Source organism: Acanthopagrus latus, chromosome 3 (genome assembly GCF_904848185.1).
Source record: "Acanthopagrus latus isolate v.2019 chromosome 3, fAcaLat1.1, whole genome shotgun sequence".
In the NCBI taxonomy this organism is placed as follows: domain Eukaryota; kingdom Metazoa; phylum Chordata; class Actinopteri; order Spariformes; family Sparidae; genus Acanthopagrus; species Acanthopagrus latus.
In genome coordinates, this window is record NC_051041.1 from 22,157,030 (window position 1) to 22,181,283 (window position 24,254).

Genomic DNA, 24,254 nt, shown 5'->3' on the forward strand with positions numbered 1-24,254 from the left:
TGATGTCAGCTGTTAGTGACCTGACAGGTATGACTGGTTACACTCCAGCACCCATGTAGACACCTTGGCAGATCAACACAAATGCATTCCCCCACTTTGTGTCAGCTGTGTGGTAATAAGAGCCTAAAATGTATCTTGAAAGGTTGCAAAACCTTAATGTGTGTCAGTACTGTTCAGTTGTCAGACCAGATTTTTGCCCGGTCCGCAGTGAAATGCCCTCCTTTGTGCGTTCTGAAATGCCAAAGAATGAAGAAACAGTCCACACGGGCAGCTTTGAAACACATAGGTATATTTCGCTTTCAGGTCCAACGGAACAAACATGACATCCTCGCGTGAGGTTTTCATGCAACAGAAAAACTAGGAAGGATAGAAGAAAGGGAGGGTCAGGGAGGGAGGGAGGAAGAAAAGAAAGAAAGAAAGAAAGAAGGGCATGTATTAATCCAACACAAGGTACCAGTTCATCGAAGGCAGTGAGAATAGAAAAGGGTTAAACTGTAGTAGATCAGGGGGTTAGCAACTGTTGTTCCTTATCCTACCAGCAGAAGGCAGTGACACTATTAGGATCCCCCAAGCAGAGGTGCGGCTGGTTAGGAAGCTCCTGTGCAAATGTTTGGTACAAGTTAACCTCTGGGTCGGTCCTGATGTCATGTAGACGCAGCTGCACCAGCACAGCTCTCAGACTCATTGGTAGTTCACTTTGCCACCATTGTACACAATAATTCAAAGTTTGGTGACGCACACATTGGGCTGAGTTTGCCTGTTCTTAAAAATCTGGGGGTGAAGACTGGCATGACGGGATTCTTATTAGACTAGTTTAAGAAAGAGATTTTAAGACCTTCCACAACAGACAGAGGAATCAATGTTTCATTACTGTTCACCTTCTGCACTATTTGAAGTGAGGCCTGTCTCAGCTTGCTTAATGGAGCTGATCGCCCATCTGAAATAATTGCCTTAAAAGTCTGGATTTCAATGAAGCATTGCAATGTGCCACTCTAAAAGTTTTTTTTTTTCTTTTTCTTTTCGAAAGGAATCCTTGTCCATTTATACTGAGCAGGGGTAAGGGGTATGTAACACTTTGTTGCGGTTTACTTTAATCACTTCTTTATTGGCCACGTGTGAGCGAACTGTACAGTGACGTAATAAATGAGACCTCCCCTGTCTCTCTGTTGCCTGCGTGAGCCTGTGGATGACTTGCTAAAGTTGTTCAATGCTGCTGGACTGTGGATTTCTTTGGGAAGGACTCGGGTTGGATATCCTGCGACAGTCCAAAGGATGTGTCTCTGTGCACGCTCTCTGATGCCCCGTCTCACTGCTCCGCCAACAAAGAGCAACAGCAGCTAACATTAGTTAGAAATGGAAGACGACTGGCTTCCAGCACAACACTTTAATGTATCAGTGAATCATTATAATATATGCACTGACATGCTTTAAAGATACAATTGTTAAGCTTTTTTTAAAACTTAATATAAAAAGTAAATAGTAACTACAGTTGACAGATCCATTAATTCAGTAAAAAGAATATTTCTAACTAAAATGTCGTTTAGAAGTATAAAGTAGCATAAAATGAAAATACTCTCGTGAAGTACCTCAATATTGTCCAGCAAATGAATAAAAGTACTTAGTTTACATTCCACTGATTCTTAAATTTAAAAACACTTAAACATCACACTTATGCAATATTAACCTGTAAAAGTAAAACCAGAAAATGCCAATATAACAGTTATATAAATAATGTATATATAAAAGAAAACAATTTATCCTTTAATGCTTTTGGATGATCCTCAGTTAACAGGCTTTACTCTCTTGGAAGCTACTGTTTCCCAGTTAGCACAGCACTTAACACGTCTAACAGAATGTGCGTAGTGATTAACCTCCGGAACAGAAGATGGCAACAGTGATCTTACAACGGGCGTCCTTGCACTGTGAACACACGGGAGTCGTGCTGGTGCCGCTTGCCACAGTGGCTCTGTTTGCATGTGCACAGTATTTCAGAGGGGCGCTTTTATTTTGAAGCGTGTTTTATTCAGTGCGGGCCAGGTTTCAAAAACTCAAGTAACACACGGTTTAAAGCACTCTCTCACTCTCTTGGTGCTCCAGATATTAATTAAATATGTTTGGATATGGAATCCCAAATATGAATTGATGATTTCTATCAGTGCTTATGTAAACACAGCCACTGATGACTACATATGTCTGGAAAACCCTGAAAAACTCCTAATCAGAGCAAGAACGTCTACCTGCTCCTGTCTCCTGAAACGAGTCCCTTCATCTACCTGCTCTGTGAGCAGAATAATCCAGGAGGTTATAAAAGCATTCAGCTAGAGAGTGATGAACGAGCCCTTAGTGAGTTCTCTGTCTGTCAGAGGAAAAAAGAGAGAGAGAGAGAGAGAGAGAGAGAAAGAGAGGAGGGAAGGGAGGGTTTAGTCCCAAAGCAAGACAAATATTTAATCATTTCTGCCCGGTACAGTGCTGAGGAGGCTGCAGAGCTACAAAAAGAGACCGCTGTGCGATGACTGTTATCGTGGAGTCTGTCGTCGTCTGGTTCGCAGGATCATGCAGTATGGTGACAGGTTTACGACTATCTTAAGTTTACTGCTCGTTGTTAAAGATCTTTGAAATACTTACAAATTAAGAAAACAACACAACATGATAATACTGTAAAAGTTAGCCCCAAGCACACGGTGCATATCCACGTCGTGCACACACACACACACACACACACGCATTCAGACCAAATGCACAGCCGTACCTTTATTTAAACACATGGCGGCTCAAACGATTAATGTGCTACTGGTGTCGTTGATCAAAAAATGCATCGCGGGATCTTCTTATTTCACAATCTTCCACTTCTTTAAAACGATATCCGCGAATCCCAAAGAGATCGATCTCAACTCACACGTTCCCCCTCTCTCTTTGTCACTGTAAACTGGAGTATGGTCATATTTAACAACAATGTCAACGTAAAAGTACAACAGTAATAAGAATACAAATGAATAAATAAAACAACATGAAGGAGGAAAACAATATGTACAAATGAGCAAAAAAAACAAAAAACAAAAAAAACAAAAAAAAACCCCAACACATTGATAGTTTAAAAATCAACAAAATGCAAGAAGATATCGATAAAAACCAAATGGGATCTCAGGCCTTCTTTTTCTCAGCGAAAAGATCATATAGCAGTAAAATCCCTATAACGTCCTGCCCCCCACCCGCCTCCACCCCGACCACGCGTTCAGATCAGACCAGGAAGCTACGCTACATAATACTGCCTTTCAATGCCAGAAAGTGTGCACCATATATGGAGACAAATGTACTTCATCTCATGATATACATAGACATACAGTATATACATGATATACATGTGAGTTGGAGGACAAACCGAGCCATCCCCGCCCTGCAGAAAACATCCACGCTTTGTCACCGGCTCCTCCGGAAACTCCAGAGAGAGAGTTACTCGGGAGCGTTAGTGGACGCCGCCGTCGACTGATCGTTAAACGTAAGCATGTCCCTCCGTTTTCCCCCAAATACAAAAAATGAATGTAAAATGACAGAGATGACTTTCCTTAGCCTCCTTAGAATCCCTCCTCCATCCTCGCACACAACGACAATAATAGAAAAGAAAAGGAAGATGATATGAGAGACGAGAACCATCATGCATTGATTTGAGTGACTGTTTCAATAGCAACAGAGGGGGTGAGGAGGGAAGGGTCGCGGCGGGGCGGGGGGGTTCAGAACTGGGAGGCCGAGCTGGGGTCGCACTGGAGTAGCCGGACGATGGAGGGGTCGCTTTTGGCACCTTTGATAAACTCCTCCAGGGACAGCTTGCCTGCAGGGTAGAGAGAGAAGACGGGAAGAAAAGATGTTATCTTGGAGGCATTTGACCCTCGTTACACGCAGGCTACAAGAATGCCTGTTTGAATTCATTCAGAATGGAAACTGAAGAAGAAAAATAAAATAACTCCTCGAGGGATTTTTCGACTTTCCATAGGACTTAACAGTTTAATGCTAGGTCACGTAAGCTGTATGCTGCAGACTCATTTAAATATCTAGCCCTCTATATTGACAAAAACATGAATTTCATATATTAATGTTCTCGCTTCCTCAGCTGGTAGAGCTTTGCGAGGAATCATCGGTAGAAGTAAGAACGTGAAGTTTATAAATGCACTCAAAACTATCACAAGCGTGTCTCCATAGTCTTGTTCTGTGTCTGTATAGACCTGACTGTTTTCAGGAAAAACTTGTACAGTAATCAATGGCGAGAGACAGATAGATGTATAGATTTTGAACTGTGCCATGAGCTACACATATGATGTGTCAGTTGAACAAGTCGTGAAAGTCGAATGCTGATGAAGGTTATCAGTCATCCACCCGTAAAACACCAGTCAGTCCTTTGTGTCAAACTGCTCTGTGGACTACATACGTCACTAACACCAACAGGGCTGTCACCTCAGCACAGAAATAGCATTTTACAATGTAACACTCACAACAAGTCTGACCATAGTGACAGATGTCGCGCAAAGTCTCACACTTGATTAGTTTTATATCTAGCTGCAAAAAGAAGTTCCCCTCACACCTCACAACCATCAGTTTCTGCCATCAGTTAGATCCCATGGTGCTTCCACTAGAGGGGGCGTGATGCCCGGTAGCTAATATGACAGAAGGCTGGACGGCTATGAGTTTATCTGTTAAGTGATGTATGAACCACTAACATTATACACGCACCCTATATACACAAATATCGCTAATATGCTACCAGTGTTATCAAGCAAAATATGCCATTGAACCTTATACCCTTGAGAAAATGCTCATATAGAGCTGTATTACTTTCATGGATCAGGTAGTCAGTTTGTTTCTGCTGACTTCCTGTTGGGTAGGAACAAATGGGCTGTGGTTCGACAGAGCCGTGTGGAATCAGGGCATCAGAAACGTTTCTTTGTGTGAATCAGTGCAAACATGACATGCACAAATACGCACTACTTCTACATGTGTTAATGCAGAATATGTGTGTCGATATGGAGGATTCGCCTCCTGTTCCCAGCATCGAGCTGATCCTTAAAACAATGTTAAGAATAATTTAACTGATTTCTTCGATGGGTAGTTGGCAAAGTCGTGTAATTCCATTTAACTAGCAAAATGCACTTGGACACAAGCTAAACACACTAACACGCTTCGCTATAGACCGTATAAATATGGCCCATCGGGTCCACCTGAGATGTTGTATATAACTCTAAGAATGAATCTCTTATTTTCCAGCTCAGTGTTGACAATTTGTCAGTCTGGAAGAAGAGAAGCACAGTTGTTTTTGTCTCGGTGATAAAGAAAATGAGTTTTCAGGTTTTCTTTTGGCCTTTTGCCTGGGAACTAAACAACATTTTTTTTTTCAGTGAGATAAAAAGAGACATGTATTGTGTAAATATAGATGATGCAGACAGATTGGGTCGGCTGTTCGCATTTGACACGTTGAAATTATATTTCCTCTGCTAGTCAGTGCGCAATTTATTAGATTTTATTTCCCAAAGCTTAGAAGTACTCATAACTTCAGATTTTATTGTACATGCATAGATACTTTTTCTGTCTTATAACATCCTGTAATCTCATGAGGGATGGGCCAAATGTTGAGCATGGCACGGACATCAAACAAAAACACTAAAAACTCAAATACGTAGTCATAAATTCTCTGAAAGTTTCCTCTCTTCCAGTAAAATGGGCACATTTCAAAGATTATCTGCAACAGAGCGTCACACACTCATCCTTCAGTCGTCACTCGCTCTCCCTCTCTGCAGCATGTTCATCCCCTCCACGATGCCATTTCCTCCCCTCACCATCATTATTGAGGTCCATTTGTCTGAAGATCTTATCCGTCCTCTTCTCCGGCGTGGATTCATCCTCTGGCATCTTCATCACAGATGACACCATCTTGTAGATGGCCTAATAGATGGGGCGAGAGAGAGAGAGACAGACAGAGAGAGAGAGAGAAAGAGAGAGAGAAGGAGAGAGACTGGGTTAGGCTGGTTGGGGGCGGGAGAACAGAAAGTGTACTCGAGCCAGCAGGGAGCCATTATGGAGCCTCAGCAGGAGAGAAGTAAAACACAACTGATCTGAAAAATAGAGTCGTTGTGGCTTTCAAGATGCTGATAAAAAACGCTTTCTGAAGAATCCCTGACATTTGTTACTCCAGATGCTAAGAGCTGCTCTCTGGGCAGCTTTGCCACAAATGCCCACGCAGGGTACGTACGGCTGTAGCACCACCGTCACACCGCAGCGACACAGGCTGCATGTGCCAGCAGGGTACGGGGGGGCTTACGAGCAGGGCTTACTGCATCGATCTGATACATCTTTATCTGTTGACTGATATGAGCGGCTCCCGTCCCCCGATGGCATTAAATTAACCTCCGCAAGCGAGCGCAGAGAAGCTCCGAGTATCAGCCGGCCTCAGACACGGATCTACAATCAGCTTATGTGCCCATTAAATCTTCTCCATTGGGAGCATAGGGTGTATAACTGACTGTAGATCAGTGTCGCAGCAGCACCCTCAGATGGGGGGTAGCTCACACAAAATAAGCCCTCTGTGCTTTTCAGTAAGACATACCAGCTCTAAAATTTTATCTCGGGGACTATAAAATGAAAGCCCGTATATTTCTCCAAAACTGGCCGGATAGCTGGGTGGATACTGGAAAAAGAAACTATAGGATAAAAGGACACTGAGGCTGCTTTTCACATTTGTATTTTTGTTGTTCAGGCCAGAACAGATAATCTACAAACAAATGTATTTAATACGATTTATCACCTGATTCATCACATTATTTAAAGGGGCAAAATATAAGAATTTCAGTTAAAAATATTCAAAAATGAAATGAAATTGTCAACAGAATGTGATGAAATAGCAGTTTGGACATTATGTCAAAGACGGCTGTGTGCTGTGTTGGAGAGGTATCTACTGAAGTTAGCATGCTAACCAGCTAGCCTGAAAACCTCTTTTGCCCCGTGGGCCAAAGCTCCTAGAACTGCCATGTAAACACCAACAGTATTCTGGCTAGCTTCATGGCTAACCAAGCTAACAAGCTACAACAACAGCTACAGTTATGGATGTATCAACATAATACAGTCTGCAGCAGTTATCAGTGACTTGAATTTAATAGGTGGCCATTTCTTACATATTGCAGCTTTAATATATGTATTTAAAGTAATAGTTTGGGGGAAACTATGGAGAAAATCAAACATAAATCCATCAATGAATATGTTTAAAAAGCTGTTAATTTTCAATGGGCTTCCCAAAGGACTACAGTAGTTACCTAGTTCTGATTAGTTCTCCCAATACACCCCGACATGATCTCAGTACAGTTTAATTTAAATAATAGACCTCCAGAGGCTGAACAATAGTTTCACACAGCCAACCAGTCATCAGCCAACAAGCTAACTAATCTTTGGCAGGTATGTTGCCTTGTTAGTCCACCTTTTGCGAGGTTAGCTTGATAGCACAAAGACGGTGGTATCGATCTCCAGAGATAACTCCAAATTCTAGACAATTAACTTGGCAAACTCCCCAGTTTAAAAAAAGGTAATTTTATTTTTTAAATATTCAATCTTAGTTTCTCTCATATCAACATTTCTTTTTCAAATAAACAATCTTGGAGGCCTGGAAGCCTGTCTTACACCTGTTTTGGGGACATATTCAGTTTTTGTGTTGCCAATTTATACAAATCAATGGACGATTTCAAAAATAATCCTTATTTGCGTCCTACATTTAAGATCCCATTTTCAGTCAATTGCAGGAACAGGCTGTTAAGACATATTAAATCAAAAGCCGCCTGTTGTCCAACAGTGCGGCGTAAACCAGACCCGATTCCTCTATCACGACCATCTCTCTCTCTTTCAATGACACAATGGGTCCCTCCTCTCCCATCCAACGGTGCGTAACCTCAGTGAGCTCGCGGATAATCCCAGTATTCTGCACACTCAGGGATAAACTCTGTTAAATTTAACTCGCTAATCCGTGAGAACCCACACACACATACGCACGCAGACCATACAGCGAGATCCTCATATCTCGACATATGAGCCTGCCTATTTCTTCTCTTCAAGTATGAGTGACAAGATTACATGCAGCACTAATGTTGCACTGTACTTAACAGTCTTCATGCGAACTGTTGCCTATGCCAGTATAGCAACCAGCACATTAAGTGCGCCTGTGGGTCTTTGCATATCGGCGCTTGAGCCTCCTGCACATACTTATAAGGATGAATTAACTTGCATAATTGAAGTGAGCATTTATGCTAAGTGTCTGTTCCCGTCAGCACAACTCTATATGACTGTTTGCTCCAAATATTAGGTATAGTAGAGGGATTGTGGGAAATTATGAAGGCGCACTGACAATGCTGCAGCCAATTTTTTTTTTATTTTAAGCATATTACGTTATCAACCGCGCCATATGTTTTTACTAAAAGCAGTTTAGTATGGTGACTAAGAGATTTATGGCATTATGTCTTGTTTGTCTTGTGTCATGTACAAATCCCCATGTGACTAATATTTGGGATCGTGCTCTTTGTAATTTGTGCCTTATATATTGAGCCACTCTGTATTTAAAGGGGCACTCCCCAGATTTGACATCTAATGGTCAGTAGGACCATTAAAACATTTGTAACTCCTTCAGTGGTCTGCTAAAGTTTGAGAGAGTTTGTTAGTTGATTTCCTGTTAATTCTGTAGTTAGATCATCTTGTGTCTTAATGTCACTTTCTACTTCCTGCTCAGCTGTGTTCCCAGTGTTTCTGTTTCCCTCCTGTGAGTTCCTGTGCTCCCCCCACCCAACCTCACCCCATCATGAGTTTAGCTTGCTCACTCTTTGTCAGACTGTCTGAGCTTGCTTGCGTGTGTTCCCTGTGTTCCTGATTCGTTCCTCGTGTTGTTCTGGTGTGCCCTTAGTTTTGTATTATTTGTTATATTTCTTTGTCTGGCCTTTTTGTCACCTGCCCTTTTGTGACTTGGATTTTGGATTTTGCTTTTAGGATTTTGGTTATGAGCATTAAAGCTCAATGTTTGTCTTTTTCTTAACCTGCCCGCCATCTGTGTGTGTCCTGTGTTTGGGTCTTCCTGTGTAACTGTGACAGTTAGATTAAGTCTGTTAAGTCTGTGTTACAAAGTAGGAGTATGCAGGTTGAAAGACATGGTTATTTACCAAGCAGGAAGTGTCTAACAAAAATATATAATTGTTTAAACTATGGGAAATGTAAAGTCCAGTTTTGGAGTTTGACACAGTAGGGACTAAAAGCGGGCATATCCCAGCCTCTGCCACTTCCATTTGGACCATTTTTAGCCTTGCTAATTTTGGATTTCCATTACATTTTGTTCAGCTTTCATGGTCCCAGGAGGATTTATCCCATTGACTTAGATGGTTCCCCGACTTTTCCTCTTGTGTCAGCATGAGATTGACATTTTTGGTTTGTGTCTTGTAAACTCCTGGATGGATGGTCTTACAGTCTGGCACAGGTGTTTACGTCCGCCTCAGGACTGCGATGATACTGATTTTTATGATGTTGGTTTACTTAATTTTGCCACTGCTTCAGTTTGTAACAAAATACATTTAAAACTAATAGCAATCCCCTCAGCCTCAGGTACTTTAGTAGTGGTTGTTGTGATGTTAGCGTTTTAGCTCACTGCACAGCTGTGTCTAATGATGGAATTAAAGGAGAAATACCCCAAATCCTTTTCACAGTCCTAATGCCTCTACTCATCCTCTGTCCCCAACTGAACTTCATCGCCCAGTGTCCTCTCCTCACCTGCACAATCTCCAGCATCTCCTCGCGGCTGATGTACCCGTTTCCATCCAGGTCGTACATGCTGAAGGCCCATTTCAGCTTCTGCTCCAGCTTGCCCCGTGACGTCACACTCAAGGCGATGATGAACTCCCGGAAGTCTATCGTGCCGTCGCCGTTGGTGTCGAAAGTTCGGAAAACGTGCTCAGCGAACTTGGAGGCGTCACCGTAGGGGAAGAAGTTGGCGTAGATTTTCTTGAACTCCTCCACATTCAGGGTTCCACTGGGGCAGTCCTTCAAGAAACCCTGAGGAGAAGAAGACATGAGGCGAGGCCCGAGTGAAAATAAGACAGGTGACGCTCTAATTCAGTCTCCAGGACAATATAATCCATCACTGTGATACGAATGTTAGAGCAGCAGACCCAAGTAAAACCTTTTCGGAACCGGCTGGAACGATCACGGATCAAATCAAATTTCTGTCCCAAAACTTCGATCAGAAAACTTTTCAGTCACGTGATGCTTCATTCTAACAGATCGAAGAAGTACTTTTTTTTATAAGGAGCTTAGTCTTGGATAGATGAAAGCGGTTCTATCTTCTTTTCAAAGGGTCACATTTGATAAGGCGGCATTGTGCCTGAGAAGAAAAGGGAAGTTAAAGTCATGTCAGTCTGGGTCTTTGTTCAGCAGAAATAAAGTAATTTTTTTAACAAAGGCCTTTAAGATAGAGGTGGCGAGGTGAGAAAGTCATTGTCCCGATTTGAAGGCTGGAATTACTTTTTGATCATCGTATCAAATATTCTGTCAAGTGGCGGTGGAATATCGACACGGTTCAGTCCTAATAAAACCTGTTTTCACTTTCTGAGAGAGAGACAACACAACTTGGATTTATTGCCAATAAATACCCCCAAAAGACACGCTGGATACATTTTCAGGCACCTCAGCATCCTATGAGATACACCAGTATATTTTACACCCACAGCATCCCGGAGCTGTTAATCTGCCGGGAGCGAACGCCATCACGACCGCTGTCAGTGTGAAGAGACCCGGGGTCAGTAAGGCTTAAGTCATGGGTCGGAGAGGTGATAGTTTAACATGTGTGGCTCTTATTCAGGACGGCTCCCACAGCTGTTCCATAGGTTTAATCCATGCTTAAAGCCATATACTGTAGCCATTACACAAACACACATCCATATGCACACGGCGGGATAACTGCAATCAGGTCAATGTGGCACCTCATCATGCAAAGACTTAAGAGACTGGGAGTGGGTGGTGCTCAGGTCTTGTATGGAGACAAACACTGTCACATGAAGCCTCATCTTTGTCCTCGAACACAGAGTAATGCTTATTGTAAAGGTATCGCCTCACTTCATTACTGATAATATTTCCAGCACTAACGTTTTATCCGCGTCGACAGGCGTTGTTTGTCCGAGCTCAGCATTGACCGAAGTGTTAAATTATCTTAGACAGGTGTGAATTCGTAACATGGCACGCTGTTGACATTTAACCTCGGTCTAGTGATCACTGCAAACCAAAAGTGACATTTTTGAAGAACTCAACTTGAATATTAAAAGATGAGATTTAAGGGCAACAGTTTAGTGTTTTTCATACAGTAGTCTCAGCTGTAAGCCTATTTTAGCTTGACCATCTACAAACACACCCAGAGTTAGCGAGTACCTTCTGGAGCACTAAGCATCTAAAGAGTGTCAGGAGTTTCCCTCAGGACTCCCAGTTGGTAAAGAGGTCATATTATGCTTTTGGGGTTTTTGACTTTCCTTTATTGTGTTTCGTAGCATTTTTGTGCATGTGAAAGTTCTGCAAAGTGAAAAAGTCCACGCCAAAGGGAGCTACTCTGTCCCACAGAAAGCACTGCTCCTGCACTGCCTGAAACGCCTGGTTTGGAGTCGAGCCTTTGCTTCTGTAACTTATGTGCAGCTCTATGTCACCGGCGTTTTATGTGTGCTCGATGTATGACATGGGCAACTGTTTGCTAACCACTTCATCACATCAACTATGTATGTCGATGCAGTGGTGAATATGGGTATGTTAAGGTAAAAGTTGCAATACCACTAGCTAAGGGTACTTTGCAGTGTGGCCCTTTTAGCTTTATATAATTCTATATATTTTATTATAGGACAATATAACAGACACAATAATTTAAGCAACATTTTGACGTTGAAGCTAGAGCAAATTTTTCAAACTTGCTTCTTTATAAACTCCTGTGTAGTTACATTTATAACAATGTATTATAATACATATGATGATCTTATGTAAATTTTTATATAATATGTCCCTCTGGATTGTGCCCATGTAGAAATATGAAGTAGAGTAAAATGGCAAAACTCAAGCACTCCAAGTATAATATCCCAAGTATAGTATCTGAGAAAATGTAATGAGTACAGCAGTGCCATCACTATGACTTGGCATCACCCAGAATTGTCCAGACTGTGTGTACAGTGTGTGTCAGCGAACCTTGTACCACTCCTGCAGCTCGTGGTCGGAGAACTCAGTATTCTCCCGGAGGTCCTGCAGCATCTCCGGCCGCAGCTTGCTGTTCTGTTTCCCCATGGCAGCGGGACGGGACTCTTGGTTTCCTTCACTAAACAGTGACTGTAGCACTGCCCAGGCTGCTTTTCACACCTGTCAATTAGACATAAAGACATGGGAGGTCAGCCATAATCAGGCAGAAAGGAAAATGACCTTGTGTGACGAATGAGAAGTGAAATGCAGTCGGTCAGCAAACGGTGGCAGTACGTCACCGGAGTCACTCAGCAGCAGATCACAAATCTGAGGGATTAGACAGACTAGTGACAGCTAGAGTTGAAAGCAGAAGATGGTTAAAAAAGACGCTTTCTGTTACTATCCAGCTGCAGCACAAGGACATTTTGTTTTGTGCGAATTAAATCACTAAGCGAACAACAGAAAGATGACATAAGGCAGCCCCACCCCCCCAACAAGATGCTGACAAATTAACAACGTGATTTTGTCCACTCACATAATGGCTATTTTTAAATGAAATCAAAGTGAGCCTTGTCACGGTGTTGTGTCCCCATTCCCTTGACACGGGATGTTATGCAAGTCTTTAAACTGCAGCATCACATTCGCAAAACATTAAATAATCCCGAACACACCCCTGTGACGTCAAGCGCTAGCCCACTGATCACATTTCTGGGTTTATCCGGCCAGCTGTGTGTTTGTGTGTCAAATCAACTGTGGTGGTGGTGGTGGTGGTGGTATGTGTGTGTGTGTGTGTGTGTGTGTGTGTGTGTGTGTGTGTGTGTGTGTGGCCATGTCCCCTGATCTCCTAATCTTCTTCTCAGGCCGACCTGCCTGGCAAAACACGATTTCAGTGATGCAACTACATAATGAAACCATCATCATGACACCAAATCCCTTCTTTTTTTAACCTCAAAATTGAATTATCAATGATGTCATGAAGGTAGTCGTGATGGGATTTTAATGGGATAATAAACTGTTTACACGCAAACAGTTAAGTAGTTTGGTGTGTTTTCGGGGGTGAATTAATTAATAATATGTGGTATTTTAGGTGATACTCATTTCATAGTGAATGCAGATCAATCTTGTGCTTTATCAATTAAAGGCGCACTACGTAGCTTTGGGGAACAATTTTTAATCAGAAGAGGAACATCTTCACTGATGTAGTTTTTATGCCTAAATAAGCAAGCTCTGATTTAATGACTGAATAAACTGAATTAACAATTTCATACTGTTTTTACCAAAGCCCAACACCTTTCTAGCTTCAGACAGTGTTCTGGGGACCTTATCTTCCTCTGAGAACAGTTATGGCAAAACTAAAAAACTAAAAAAATAAAAATCTTGCTGATATTCATACCCCATTCAGTTTGAATTTCATCTGCAAAACTACAAAATGCTCCTTTAATACTTGTTACTAACACCTGTATGAGACTGCAACAACTTTGTGTAAAGAAGAGCAACAAACTTGTGCTTGTTTAGTTTGCTTCCTTGCACTGGAAGGCTAATTATCCCGTGCTCTACCGTCGAGAGCAGTTGCTTTCTCTGCGTGCGTGTGATTTGAATTACAGTATCGCTGGGGCCCGAACACCTCCGATGAGACTTGGCCGACCCCGTCGACCTCCAGTCCTTCCTCAGTCACGCTGGGTAATTACGCCGACAACTTTGTGTGTACGTGAGAAAGAGAGACTGAGCGCAGGCCTGTTTTTGTTTATGTGAACTTGAGAAAGTCAAACGGCAGGCGTGAGCGTGGCGCCTATGAACTGGGCGGTGTGGGCGTTGCAGGTCTTTAACGCTGCCTGCCGAGAGCTTCACATAAACACAAACAAAACATGCCTGGTTGTGCATTTCCTAATAGAATCAGACTTACATCACATCCTTACATCGTTATAGCCTTCGTCCTAAATATTTGTACGCTGACGGTCATTCCCAGGGTACCGAGGGGAGAAGTGCTGATCAATTATGATCTCCTCCTCTCTGTCTAGGGGCTGGTGAGGATAAGGAAAAACAAAATAATGGCTATCTGCTAGTGGCATAAAAATGCAGCTTATACCCAGACAATTGAGATGAACCATATCAACATTTGTAAAACAAGAAATTAACGTTCACATCACAGGTGAAAGTCACCTCATATAGGAGGGGATGGTGCGGGCATGACAGCTGGGCAAAACAGTTGCCAAGCCAGAGACCACTGTTCAAGGCCACGTATCAACATCGTAAGTGTGAAACCACTCAATATTTTAAAGGAGATGTCAGGACATTGGCAGCAAAACCAGACCCAAGGACAATCTGCAGCTAACAACAACAAGTATTCATAAGGAGACGTTAGGAGAATAATTCGCCTCACTTGTAGTGACAGAAACATGTAAGCCGAACCATGATCCTCCTAGCCCTAAACACTAGCCATAATAACTTGGTTACGGTATAAATATACGGCCACAACTTAAAGAAAGAAAATTTCAATTTATTCACTTCAGTCCAACACTCCTATGCTAGCATTAACACTAACATTCACCTGATCCCTGAGTTCATAATTCAAACTGAGGCACAGCTGCATGGCTAACTGAGCTAGCTAGCGGCTAGTGCTGGTATATATACTGTCCCCTATTGAGTTTTAATTGGACAAGTGGCATATTGTTATATTAATATTACATATTGCGTCTTAAAGTTATGCATAATTAAGGGCATGGCATGAGAAACAGCTAGCTGCTCACTGACTAGCTAGCCATCAAACTAGACTTCAGCTACCAGGCTTCATTCGACCAACCTCAGTTCTACCTCTTTGCCCTTTTTTGTATTTTGTGGGTAACCATGTAAAGCAGTGCCAAGATGGCGCACATTGTGCTCCACGTCTCTACAATCTTGTGTGTTTTTTGAGATTGTGTGCATTTAAAATGGGACATATATGCCTTACATTTTACTGTTAACGGGCCAAACTGGTTCAGATGTTCACCCTTTCAATGCATGCTGGACGTGCCTCTGTTGTTTCTGTATCCAAACAGCACTAAGCCGTCCCATACAGCCCAGTAAGCCTCCAGCCCAGCACACAATCTAAGGACAAAGGCGCAAATTAATTTCTCCTTCGGGGGTAATTGAGTGGCATCCGCAGAGCTGAAAGCTATACGCTAAATCAGTAGGTCACGTGTAGAGCCGTCATTTGTGTGTTTTAGTTTAGCAGACAGAGAATAGATTGAGTGCACCGCTGTGCCTCAGATGAGTGTTTGAAAAACACACACTTGTCACACAGGCGCTGACGCACACACTTTTCAGTACCTGCAGAAATTAATAATAGCCACCCACGCTGTCCAATTGTCATTTGGAGAACACAGTCGCGAAAAAAAACAGTCTGTACCTGTGTGTGTATGTGTGTGTGTGGGTTGGTGGTGTACAGTATAAGATGAAAAACACACGGCAGAGGATGAGATTTAATTGGCGAGATAAAGATTCTCCAGCTAATGCTTCCTGATGACACACACAGACATACATAGCGAACCATCGCCTTAATTGGCTTCTAGCAAAAGGAAGCAAAGCAAGTAAACAGAAAAAGACGTGTTCATCCACAAACAATGCAAAATGTACAGGACTAATTTGGGGGTGTTTTGACACACTGCTTGTCTGTTGAGAGTTTTCTACCACCATTGGGGCTGTGGTCACAATGAAACAGAGGAAACATGGGAAAACTATGCCATACAATGAAGTGAAAATGAATGTATTGTCAGTACAACCGATGTGGTCATGGATCTGAATTTATTCTTATTAATAACCTTAAAAACTTTATTCTACTGCAACGTAAAGTATCAACTCCGTCAAATATGATTGTGAATGGTTCGACCTCTGATGTGAAAGACACAATGTTCACCTCTGCATTAAGAATCAAAGCCTACATATGCCACCAACAACACTCGCCAACTCCAAACAATTGAACAGTTGTTTTGGACTCTAATCCATGCTTAACTGTCATTCCCTCCTCGGCTCCCATTTGACCCAAGTGAAACGGCAAGTGGTAATCCAGTGATTAAGCATTGTGCTCTCTAAAGCTGATGAAGCTGCTGTTAAATCTGAGGAAACAACCCTGATGATGTATCAGGGTTGTTTTCTCAGATTTAATGGGGCTCCTCTATAGTCACAGAAGACAGTACGAGACTGTTTTCAAAGGCTGAGTAGTATGTGACGAGTAGTCTGACCTTTACGTGGAAAACAGTTTGAGTGCCCCTAAAAGGAAGCAATTTTAGATGTCATTTAAGGTATGGCATGGAAAAAGACGGAGTGAGTGGATTGTAACGTGATGCAAAGAATGAGATCTTCCCCGTCACTCTTAGTCTACACAATCCTGTGGATGATTTGTTTCAGTTGTTTAATGCTGCTGGACTATGGATTTCTTATGAAGGGCTCAGGTCGGATTATATTCTGCAACAGTCCAAAGGAAGTGACTTGATGCATTTTCACGAGTGTCTCTCTCTGCTCTGTTAACAGAGAGCAATAGTCGCTAACATGTTAGCGGAAAAATGGATTCCACTAACATGAACGACCAGCTTGGAGCACCTTTACGTACAAGTTCTTCTTGTTTTCTCTCTCTTATATTTACAACAAAACCAGTGTATTTATTTACTTTATTATGTGTTCACTTGGACACTGCTACAGGATTAGTAGCTTTTTTTTATGTACAGAACAGGCCTATATGGCCAAACAACCAGGGCTGATATTAACAACCACTAATAATGCTAATTTAGTCTGTCACTACATAACAAAACCTAATATCTAGCTAGCTAACAGTACACAGACGATTCAAATTGCAACCAACTGAATACCCCTCACCCTCCATCACAGTGGCTTCTCAAAAGGAAAAAAGGAAAAAACATGAAAGTGAGAGTCTTCTGTTTGTCCATTCTAGGCTAGAATAAAACATGACTCTTTCCCCATAAGCTTCAATTAGTGCGAATTATATTATTCTTGATATTCTTTTTGAGCAAAAATGTATCAGAATTTGAGCCATTCCTTTAGATAACATTGGAAAAACCGTAGTATTAAATTATTTTATATCTGGTTCAAGTTAACTGTGGGATACACCGGAAGTTAGCTGCTTGACTAGTTGAAGTCTTTGGCCATACGGACCATGTGGAAGATCGGGATAATTTTAAAGCCAGGAAGTTGAACTTTTTCGGCTTCATGCGCCACACTGAGCAGGTCTCTGCCTCTGACGCTGCATCTACATTTTCCCTTATCAGATCCATGTCTGCTCCCTCTGTAGATATGAAAGACTTATTCTAAGGTCACGAAAACACAACCATTTTTAGTTGGAGGTAATTATACACAAATGAAAACACAATTATGAATATATCTCCCAACAATGATACAGACTGGACCTGTGAAACATTACCACACCCTGCCTGTGCCGTGTTGTTGCTGCATTGTTTGACTAGAAACACAATAAGCTTCTCTGGGTAATGGATCTCCCACATGGCTGCAAGAGGACAGACAGACAGCCCTCTACAGCTTCGACAAAGCTCTTGGAGTCCAAATCACAAAAAGTGAGTGTAAACTGACAGGCTGGCTGCCAGTGTTTCATATAACTACAACTCCACAACAAATCCTGTTCTAACTGTTGACCTTTTCACTGCGCTAGCCACTCTCCCCCTCCCCTCCATCTAGTTTCTTTTTTTTTTTTTTTTCCCTTTCATTGACCCAGCTGTGACCTGTGAAAGCTCACTGCAAGCCTCTCTGTTTGTCTGAGAATCACAGAACAGTAAAAATGTTTCTGTGCTCGCCGGCCACAGTTGTTTTAATTCCTCTGTGGGCCCCCAAACCCAAACCCTACTTCCAATCCCTTCGTACTATCCCTCCATCCAGGGGCATAAACCACTAATCCATCACTCCAGTCCCAGTACTCAAGTGCCCAGTGCTTGTTAGTTGTTGTCGTCTAGCCTAGACGCAAGCGCGCGCACACACACACACACACACACACACACACACACACACACACACACACACACACACACACACACACACAAACACAGACACTGACTGTGCCCCTTGAGCATCTGCTCCAGAGTTGTTAAGTGGGTCACCAACCTCTGGGCTGATGATCCTTCGCAGAGGGGAAGACTGAGGACACAGGGAGACAAAGACATGCAAATGATGTAACACGATAGATCAAATCAGATAATGACAGGCAGCGAAGGTGAGAGAAGATCACATCCAAGGACAAGAGGTGATTTCCCACCAAGATAGTGAGGTACAAAATTCTTCTCGTGCGTCTCGTGTATCGCCACGTTTGAGTGAAAAAGATATTGCAAGAAGCCATTGTTCAGCAGGAAAAATCCCTGATGAATCAAATTCTCATTAATGAAGTTGCTAATAAAGTAATAAAGAATAAAGTTCGCATCCATTTTGACAGAGGAGTGATAAAACAGCATTCTGACTAAAAAACCAGCACAGCCCAGTAGTGGTGTAACAATCCATCGATGTGGATAAATGTATTGATTCGATGATCAACCACCCAACATCATTGTATATGCACTATGCTAACATGCGTTACCTGTGTACCCTCACTTCTGATGGTTTCGCTGAGCTGACTTTGTCTTTCACCATTTGTCCTCTGCTGCGTTCTGACATGAGATCAGGTGGAAAGTGTGTTACTGATAGATTTTCTGTCAATAAAAGGTTTCTGTGCTCATTAAATACAGAAAATGTGACGTGGTTGGAAGCTATGGAGTTGTTCACGGCCACATTTTGAAAGAGTTGTAGCATAATGAAAGTAGCATAACATCTAACGAAGCAAATCATTTTTGCGGTTTAGTAGTTACTAGGTAAATATTACTTTTTGAATTAATCATGTTGACCGGGATATTAATTCTATGTGCAAGCAACTTGCCAGACACATCATACCTTACACCTAAATCTCATGCAAAATGAATTACATCACTTCTGGCCACAATGTTTGAATAATGAATGCAACAGACTAATGCTCTTTATTGTGCAGTGGATGGAATATGTTCTGATGACTGTAGAAATATCTCATCGTCACCTGCTGAGGACTGTGGCTTGAACGAAACGTGAGACAAGAGAATTGTCACGGGTGTAAACCTATAAAAGGTGGATTCTGAACTATTTTTTGTCATTTAAGCCGCCAGAGTAGCTGATCTTTTGTGGCAACATTATAATTGGATTTTTTTATTTTATTTTTTTTTACAAGAACATTTTATTGCCCAGAAACCTCTCAGAAGCAACTTTAGAGTACAGGAGTGAACACTAAAAGTAATTTAATTCTTCGAGTTGGGTTAGCCGCTGTTTCAGGACTGAACCAGGTTTCACTGCAGGTATTACAGACTGTCCCGCAAATTCCTCCCACAGCAAGCCGGAATGATTTCCCCGGGCATTAAAAATATTAAAAGCATATTGACTTGCCGCGGTCGGAGAGCGATCAGCGTCATCACAGAGGTAGATAACACCGCTGACTCCGGCTGGCCCAGATCAGCTTTTTAATAACAGGGGCTGTTAACAGTATGTCAGCCCAACTTTAGCTGTAATAAATTGGAGGGGTAAGAAAGCAGTGGAGAGCAGATTGAAGAAGAGAGATGGAAACCTGGGTAAAAAGAAAGGGGGGGGGGGTGAGAAAAGAGAAAAGTCAGAGTGAGTTAGAGAAGAGATAAGTCCAAAAGTCCAATTTAACATTTTAGAGAGTCGGCCTTTTTTTTTTTTTCTCAACTCTTTAATGTGCTTATAAGACGAGAAAATGCCGCCTTCATATCGCCTGCCAACAGCTCAGTCATTAGGGAGGCAGAGCGATGGAGAGAAGAAAGTGAGAGGGCTGCAGAGAAGGGAAGATAGGCACGGAAGGGGAGGGGCTGTTGAAGTGGTATGCAGCACTAGAATAAAGCAGACAGAGCTGGTGCCATGTGAAAAAAGCCACAGATCAAGAAATCTGACAGGCACCATTGATTTCTTTTTTTTTCTGCCCCCCCACCCCCCGACTCGAGTGTTTTCTGCCTCCCGTTGCCTCTTCTCAAAGCGCAGCAATCTGAGAGGCCACCTGAGACGCTGGGCAGCTTATACCTTTTATCCATGTTTCTTTTCTTTCTTTTCTCTCCCCCTCTCCCGCTTACACATTTTTTTTTTTCTCTCTTTCACAATTTCCAATAATTTCTGCCCGACAATTTTGCTTTTCTTCTCCCAAAACTTCCACCCTGCTGATCCCGTCGCCTCTCCGTGTGTCACCGGAGAGACGTGACATTGTGCGTCTGTCTCCTCTCTCTCTCTCTCTCTCTCTCTGATTGTTCTTGCAGAAGATTTGTAGTCTTGTTTTTTTTGTTCTTGTTAGTTAAAAGGATGGCTGTGAGCACTCATGTTGTAGGAACAGTGAGAAGGGCATTGTGTAGGTGACATGCTATGATACGATAATTGAGTTATCAACGTCTTGAGAAAAAAAAATGGTTTTGAAAAACATTCTTTGTTGGTGCATTCAGGGACAGGTGGGATGCTCTGACATTTTCAACTCAAGAACACATTTGAGGGCTGAATGTTTGGTACTCGACTGTTCATTCTCTTCGATCTCTGGAGTCGCTCTGATACAAGCCCGACCTCATACCGTACAGGCCGATTGTAAAAGCCTGTTATTACAACCTGTACTGACACTTGACATTACTCAGCAACCTCTCGTGGTCGTGGTAATTATTACGGCAACAAAGGAGGAAGTGGGATAAAAGGCGTACACTTTGAGGAGGTCTGGATGGATGGTCGGGTTAAACAAGCACACGAAGAAGGAGAACAGAAGCTGTTCACTGATCACATCCAGTGTGAGGGCTGAATTATTTCAACTTACCTATGCATTGATGTTACGTCACAAACATAATGTAACAGCACTTACGTACGTAATGTAGGTATGTCCATAACTGAATTTACTTCAGTTATTTTAGGCTGTTATTAAATAGTTTTCTTACCGTAACCTAACCAAGTAATTTCCTGCCTGAAGCTAAAAAAGTTTTTTTTTTTTTTTTTTCCCCAGCAGTCAACTTTAAAGTGGTTTCACCTGGATAACATGGCGTGGGTTTTATTGCCAGAAATGGCCGCTCTGAAACAGTAGCCTGCACAGCAACTTGCACTGCGCTGCCACAGGCAACTACTGTTTCAGAACGGCAAAGAAGAGTTGATTTCTGGTAGTGTAACATTAGCCAGGGGGGCCAAAATGTCAGCCATTTGGCAATATTTCACACTGGAAAATCCCAGCAGACAATCTGCCTATGCACTATGCAAGGCTTTATTTTTTGGTGCCACTAGTGCTGCCAAAACCAAGCAGAAACCAAAGAGCACCGTGAGCTCACTGAGGCAAAACAGGACGAACTGGACTAACTGACCGTCAAACCGGATGATAGAAGGAAGTCCTCCTGCATTCATTTGCTTTTTTTTTATTTGAGCCAGGCCATGAGACATGGAGAGCAATCACATCACTTCGCTGCATCTCACTCCACCGTGACCCGATGCATCATCACTGAAATCAAATCATGGTGTCAAAGGCAACTAACAATAACAGACATCTTCAGATTCACTTCGCTGTCAGTGAAGGCGATGCAAACCAGAGAGTGCTGTACGGACATTTAACATAAGACAAATTGGAACCAGATATTTATAGTTTGAAAAGTTTAATCGATCGAATCGATCATCATTTCATCAATCGACTGATTAATTCAACTCTAATATTCAACTCTGACAAATCCGACACGTCCATCATTCGTCCCATGTCTCTCATTAAAAACACACAACTTCTATCTGACCGTCGGGAGGTCCGCTCTCTCTACCGCACTTCTTTATGATACATCCTCCAAAGACCCAATTAGCTTGTGAATGCAAATGTGGCGAGAGCATCCCTGAAAACAACAACAACAACAAAAAAATTTAAACCGCAGCGAGGCATTAATGTGAGGCTTAAACATGAGCTGAAATAAGCTGAAACGCTGCGTGAAGCTGAGGGAAACACACTGCAGGGTGATAAGTCTCTCTGTGAGTTTGTATCTCTTTGCTAGCGATTACGTTCACGTAAATGTAGCTGCGTGATCCATTTTTAATACAAAAATATCTCACTTTTAAAACTCACTTTTTAAACTTTCCTCAGGTTATGAATAATGGATTACAATGTAGTCAATAAAGACTACTTTTCCCATCAACCCTGTTCTTCCACTCCATCCTTTCTCCTTACGTTGCCCTTTAATGTCACTGCTATATCAATACGAATCAGTTCGTGTGGTCTGAAATCCACGGTTTCCATTTTAGGTGAAAAAGAGTTACTGAGGGGCAGAGGGAGAGGAGGGAGGGGAGAGGAAGGATTGATGAAGATGCGGAGAGGTATTGAAGGAAAAGACATTAATGGAGTGGTTAAAAATAAGAATGAGGACTGGTCCTCCGTGTGGAGCTCTCGCTCTCTCTGTCTCTCTCCTGCTGCACAGAGTTTTCAGAGCATGTCCAAATCCTGATAATAACTCTCCGTCACAGAAGGAGCACACACACACACGTGCACGTGTGATCACGCGTGCATGCACACACTTTGTGATCCTCCATTAAAGTGACTAATGTATACAATGCACAGCCCGTGATGACGTGGAAGGCCTGGAAAGCGAGGGGGAGCGAGGGTGGGGGATATGATGAAGTAACAGTTAAGGTCACACTAGTGCACAAGGCAAAGGCTTAAAAGGCTTAAGTGGTATTCACTGTGGAGTGGATGAGACACAGACAGAAAAACAGACAGACAGACAGCGACATGGTGAAATAACTCCTAATGGGAAAGATCGTACGACCGAGATTACCATAAATCAGAGAAATAAGAATGATCACAAATTCAGAGAACTGCAGAAGGATTTACTCTTTCATATTCTCCTGCATATACATTCTCTATTTAGGAAAACGCTGGATATTGAGTACCTGCTTCCTCTGAGCGCACTCAGGATGAAATGCTCAACAAGTTGTTGTGTCGTGTGCATAACCAATGACTGTAGACGTCACTGACTCATTTGCTTGCTATTGTCTTGATGTGTTGTCTGTGAAATGCAGAAAAGGGGCACAAATCATGTTTTATCCACCAGTCATCATCAATACACCAATTAATTGAATTCACTTATTGCAGACTAAGTAAATTGTCAAAATATTTGACATATTTGGAATAATGACAAACACTTCATTGATTTTTTAGGCGTGGATGTCAACCACACAAATAGTGGTCTGCTTGAGTTAAAGTCTTGAGGTAGCTTATGAAATATTTGACTATCCGAAGTACTTTTCTGGCAATAAATGTACTTAAAGTATTAACAAAGTGTAGACAAATAACAGCTTTGACGACCCCCCCTGCTGCTCTAAGTTCCCAGTCTGGACTGCTAGCCCCTAGGCTAACTGAGCTAACTAGCCAATAGTAGCAACAATCAGCGGTAAATCATTCTAGTGACATGTTGCTGCCTATTTGGTTGGATTATAAACTCAACAGAATTCAACAAATTATAGATATTTTTACATGTATGTATATTCTGTATACTATGGGTCAACCAGTTACCTGCCTGCACAATTATCTGATTCGATATTCAGAACTTTTCTGACTAAATTAGTGTTTGTATAGTTTTTTTTGTAGTTGTTTTTATCTCATTGCAGACAAAATAAATCAAATTAAAAATGTGCAGCTTTTGCTCCGATGCAGCTTGCGATCTGCAAAGCAAGTACTTAACTACACTTATCACATAAATGTGGTGAGTAAAAAGTAAAATGTTTCCCCTCTAAACGTAATGGAGTGGAAGAATCGAGTATAGCAGGAAATGGAAATGCTAAAGTCAAACACAAGTGCCTAAAAATTCTGCTAGGACAGAGTTTGAGTAAATACAGAGACATTCCACGACTATGATACTTATTAACATTGTGAATAGACATTCATGTTTATGATAGTATTATAAAATTATGTTAGATTCTAAGATCTTTATAAGCAGCTATAAGAAACTCATTACTTTTGACTTTCTTTTCCACACTGTCATTGTTGAACACTCTCC

The 24,254-nt window shown here is 42.0% G+C and overlaps 1 protein-coding gene across 2 annotated transcripts in view; it reads right to left on the reverse strand.

Annotated features, from left to right (window-relative positions):
- Positions 1 to 254: 254 nt before the first annotated feature.
- The window catches only part of LOC119017132 (hippocalcin-like protein 1), a 95,671-nt gene continuing 71,671 nt past the window's right edge, over positions 255 to 24,254 (reverse strand). For both annotated transcript variants that reach the window (XM_037093586.1, XM_037093585.1), the window contains exons 2-5: positions 12,220 to 12,387; positions 9,775 to 10,056; positions 5,823 to 5,928; positions 255 to 3,826 (exon numbers count right to left, since the gene is read on the reverse strand). In XM_037093586.1, the coding sequence (XP_036949481.1) occupies positions 3,729 to 3,826; positions 5,823 to 5,928; positions 9,775 to 10,056; positions 12,220 to 12,315 (582 nt within the window). In that variant the 5' untranslated portion in view covers positions 12,316 to 12,387 and the 3' untranslated portion in view covers positions 255 to 3,728. The remainder of the gene's footprint in view (positions 3,827 to 5,822; positions 5,929 to 9,774; positions 10,057 to 12,219; positions 12,388 to 24,254) is intronic.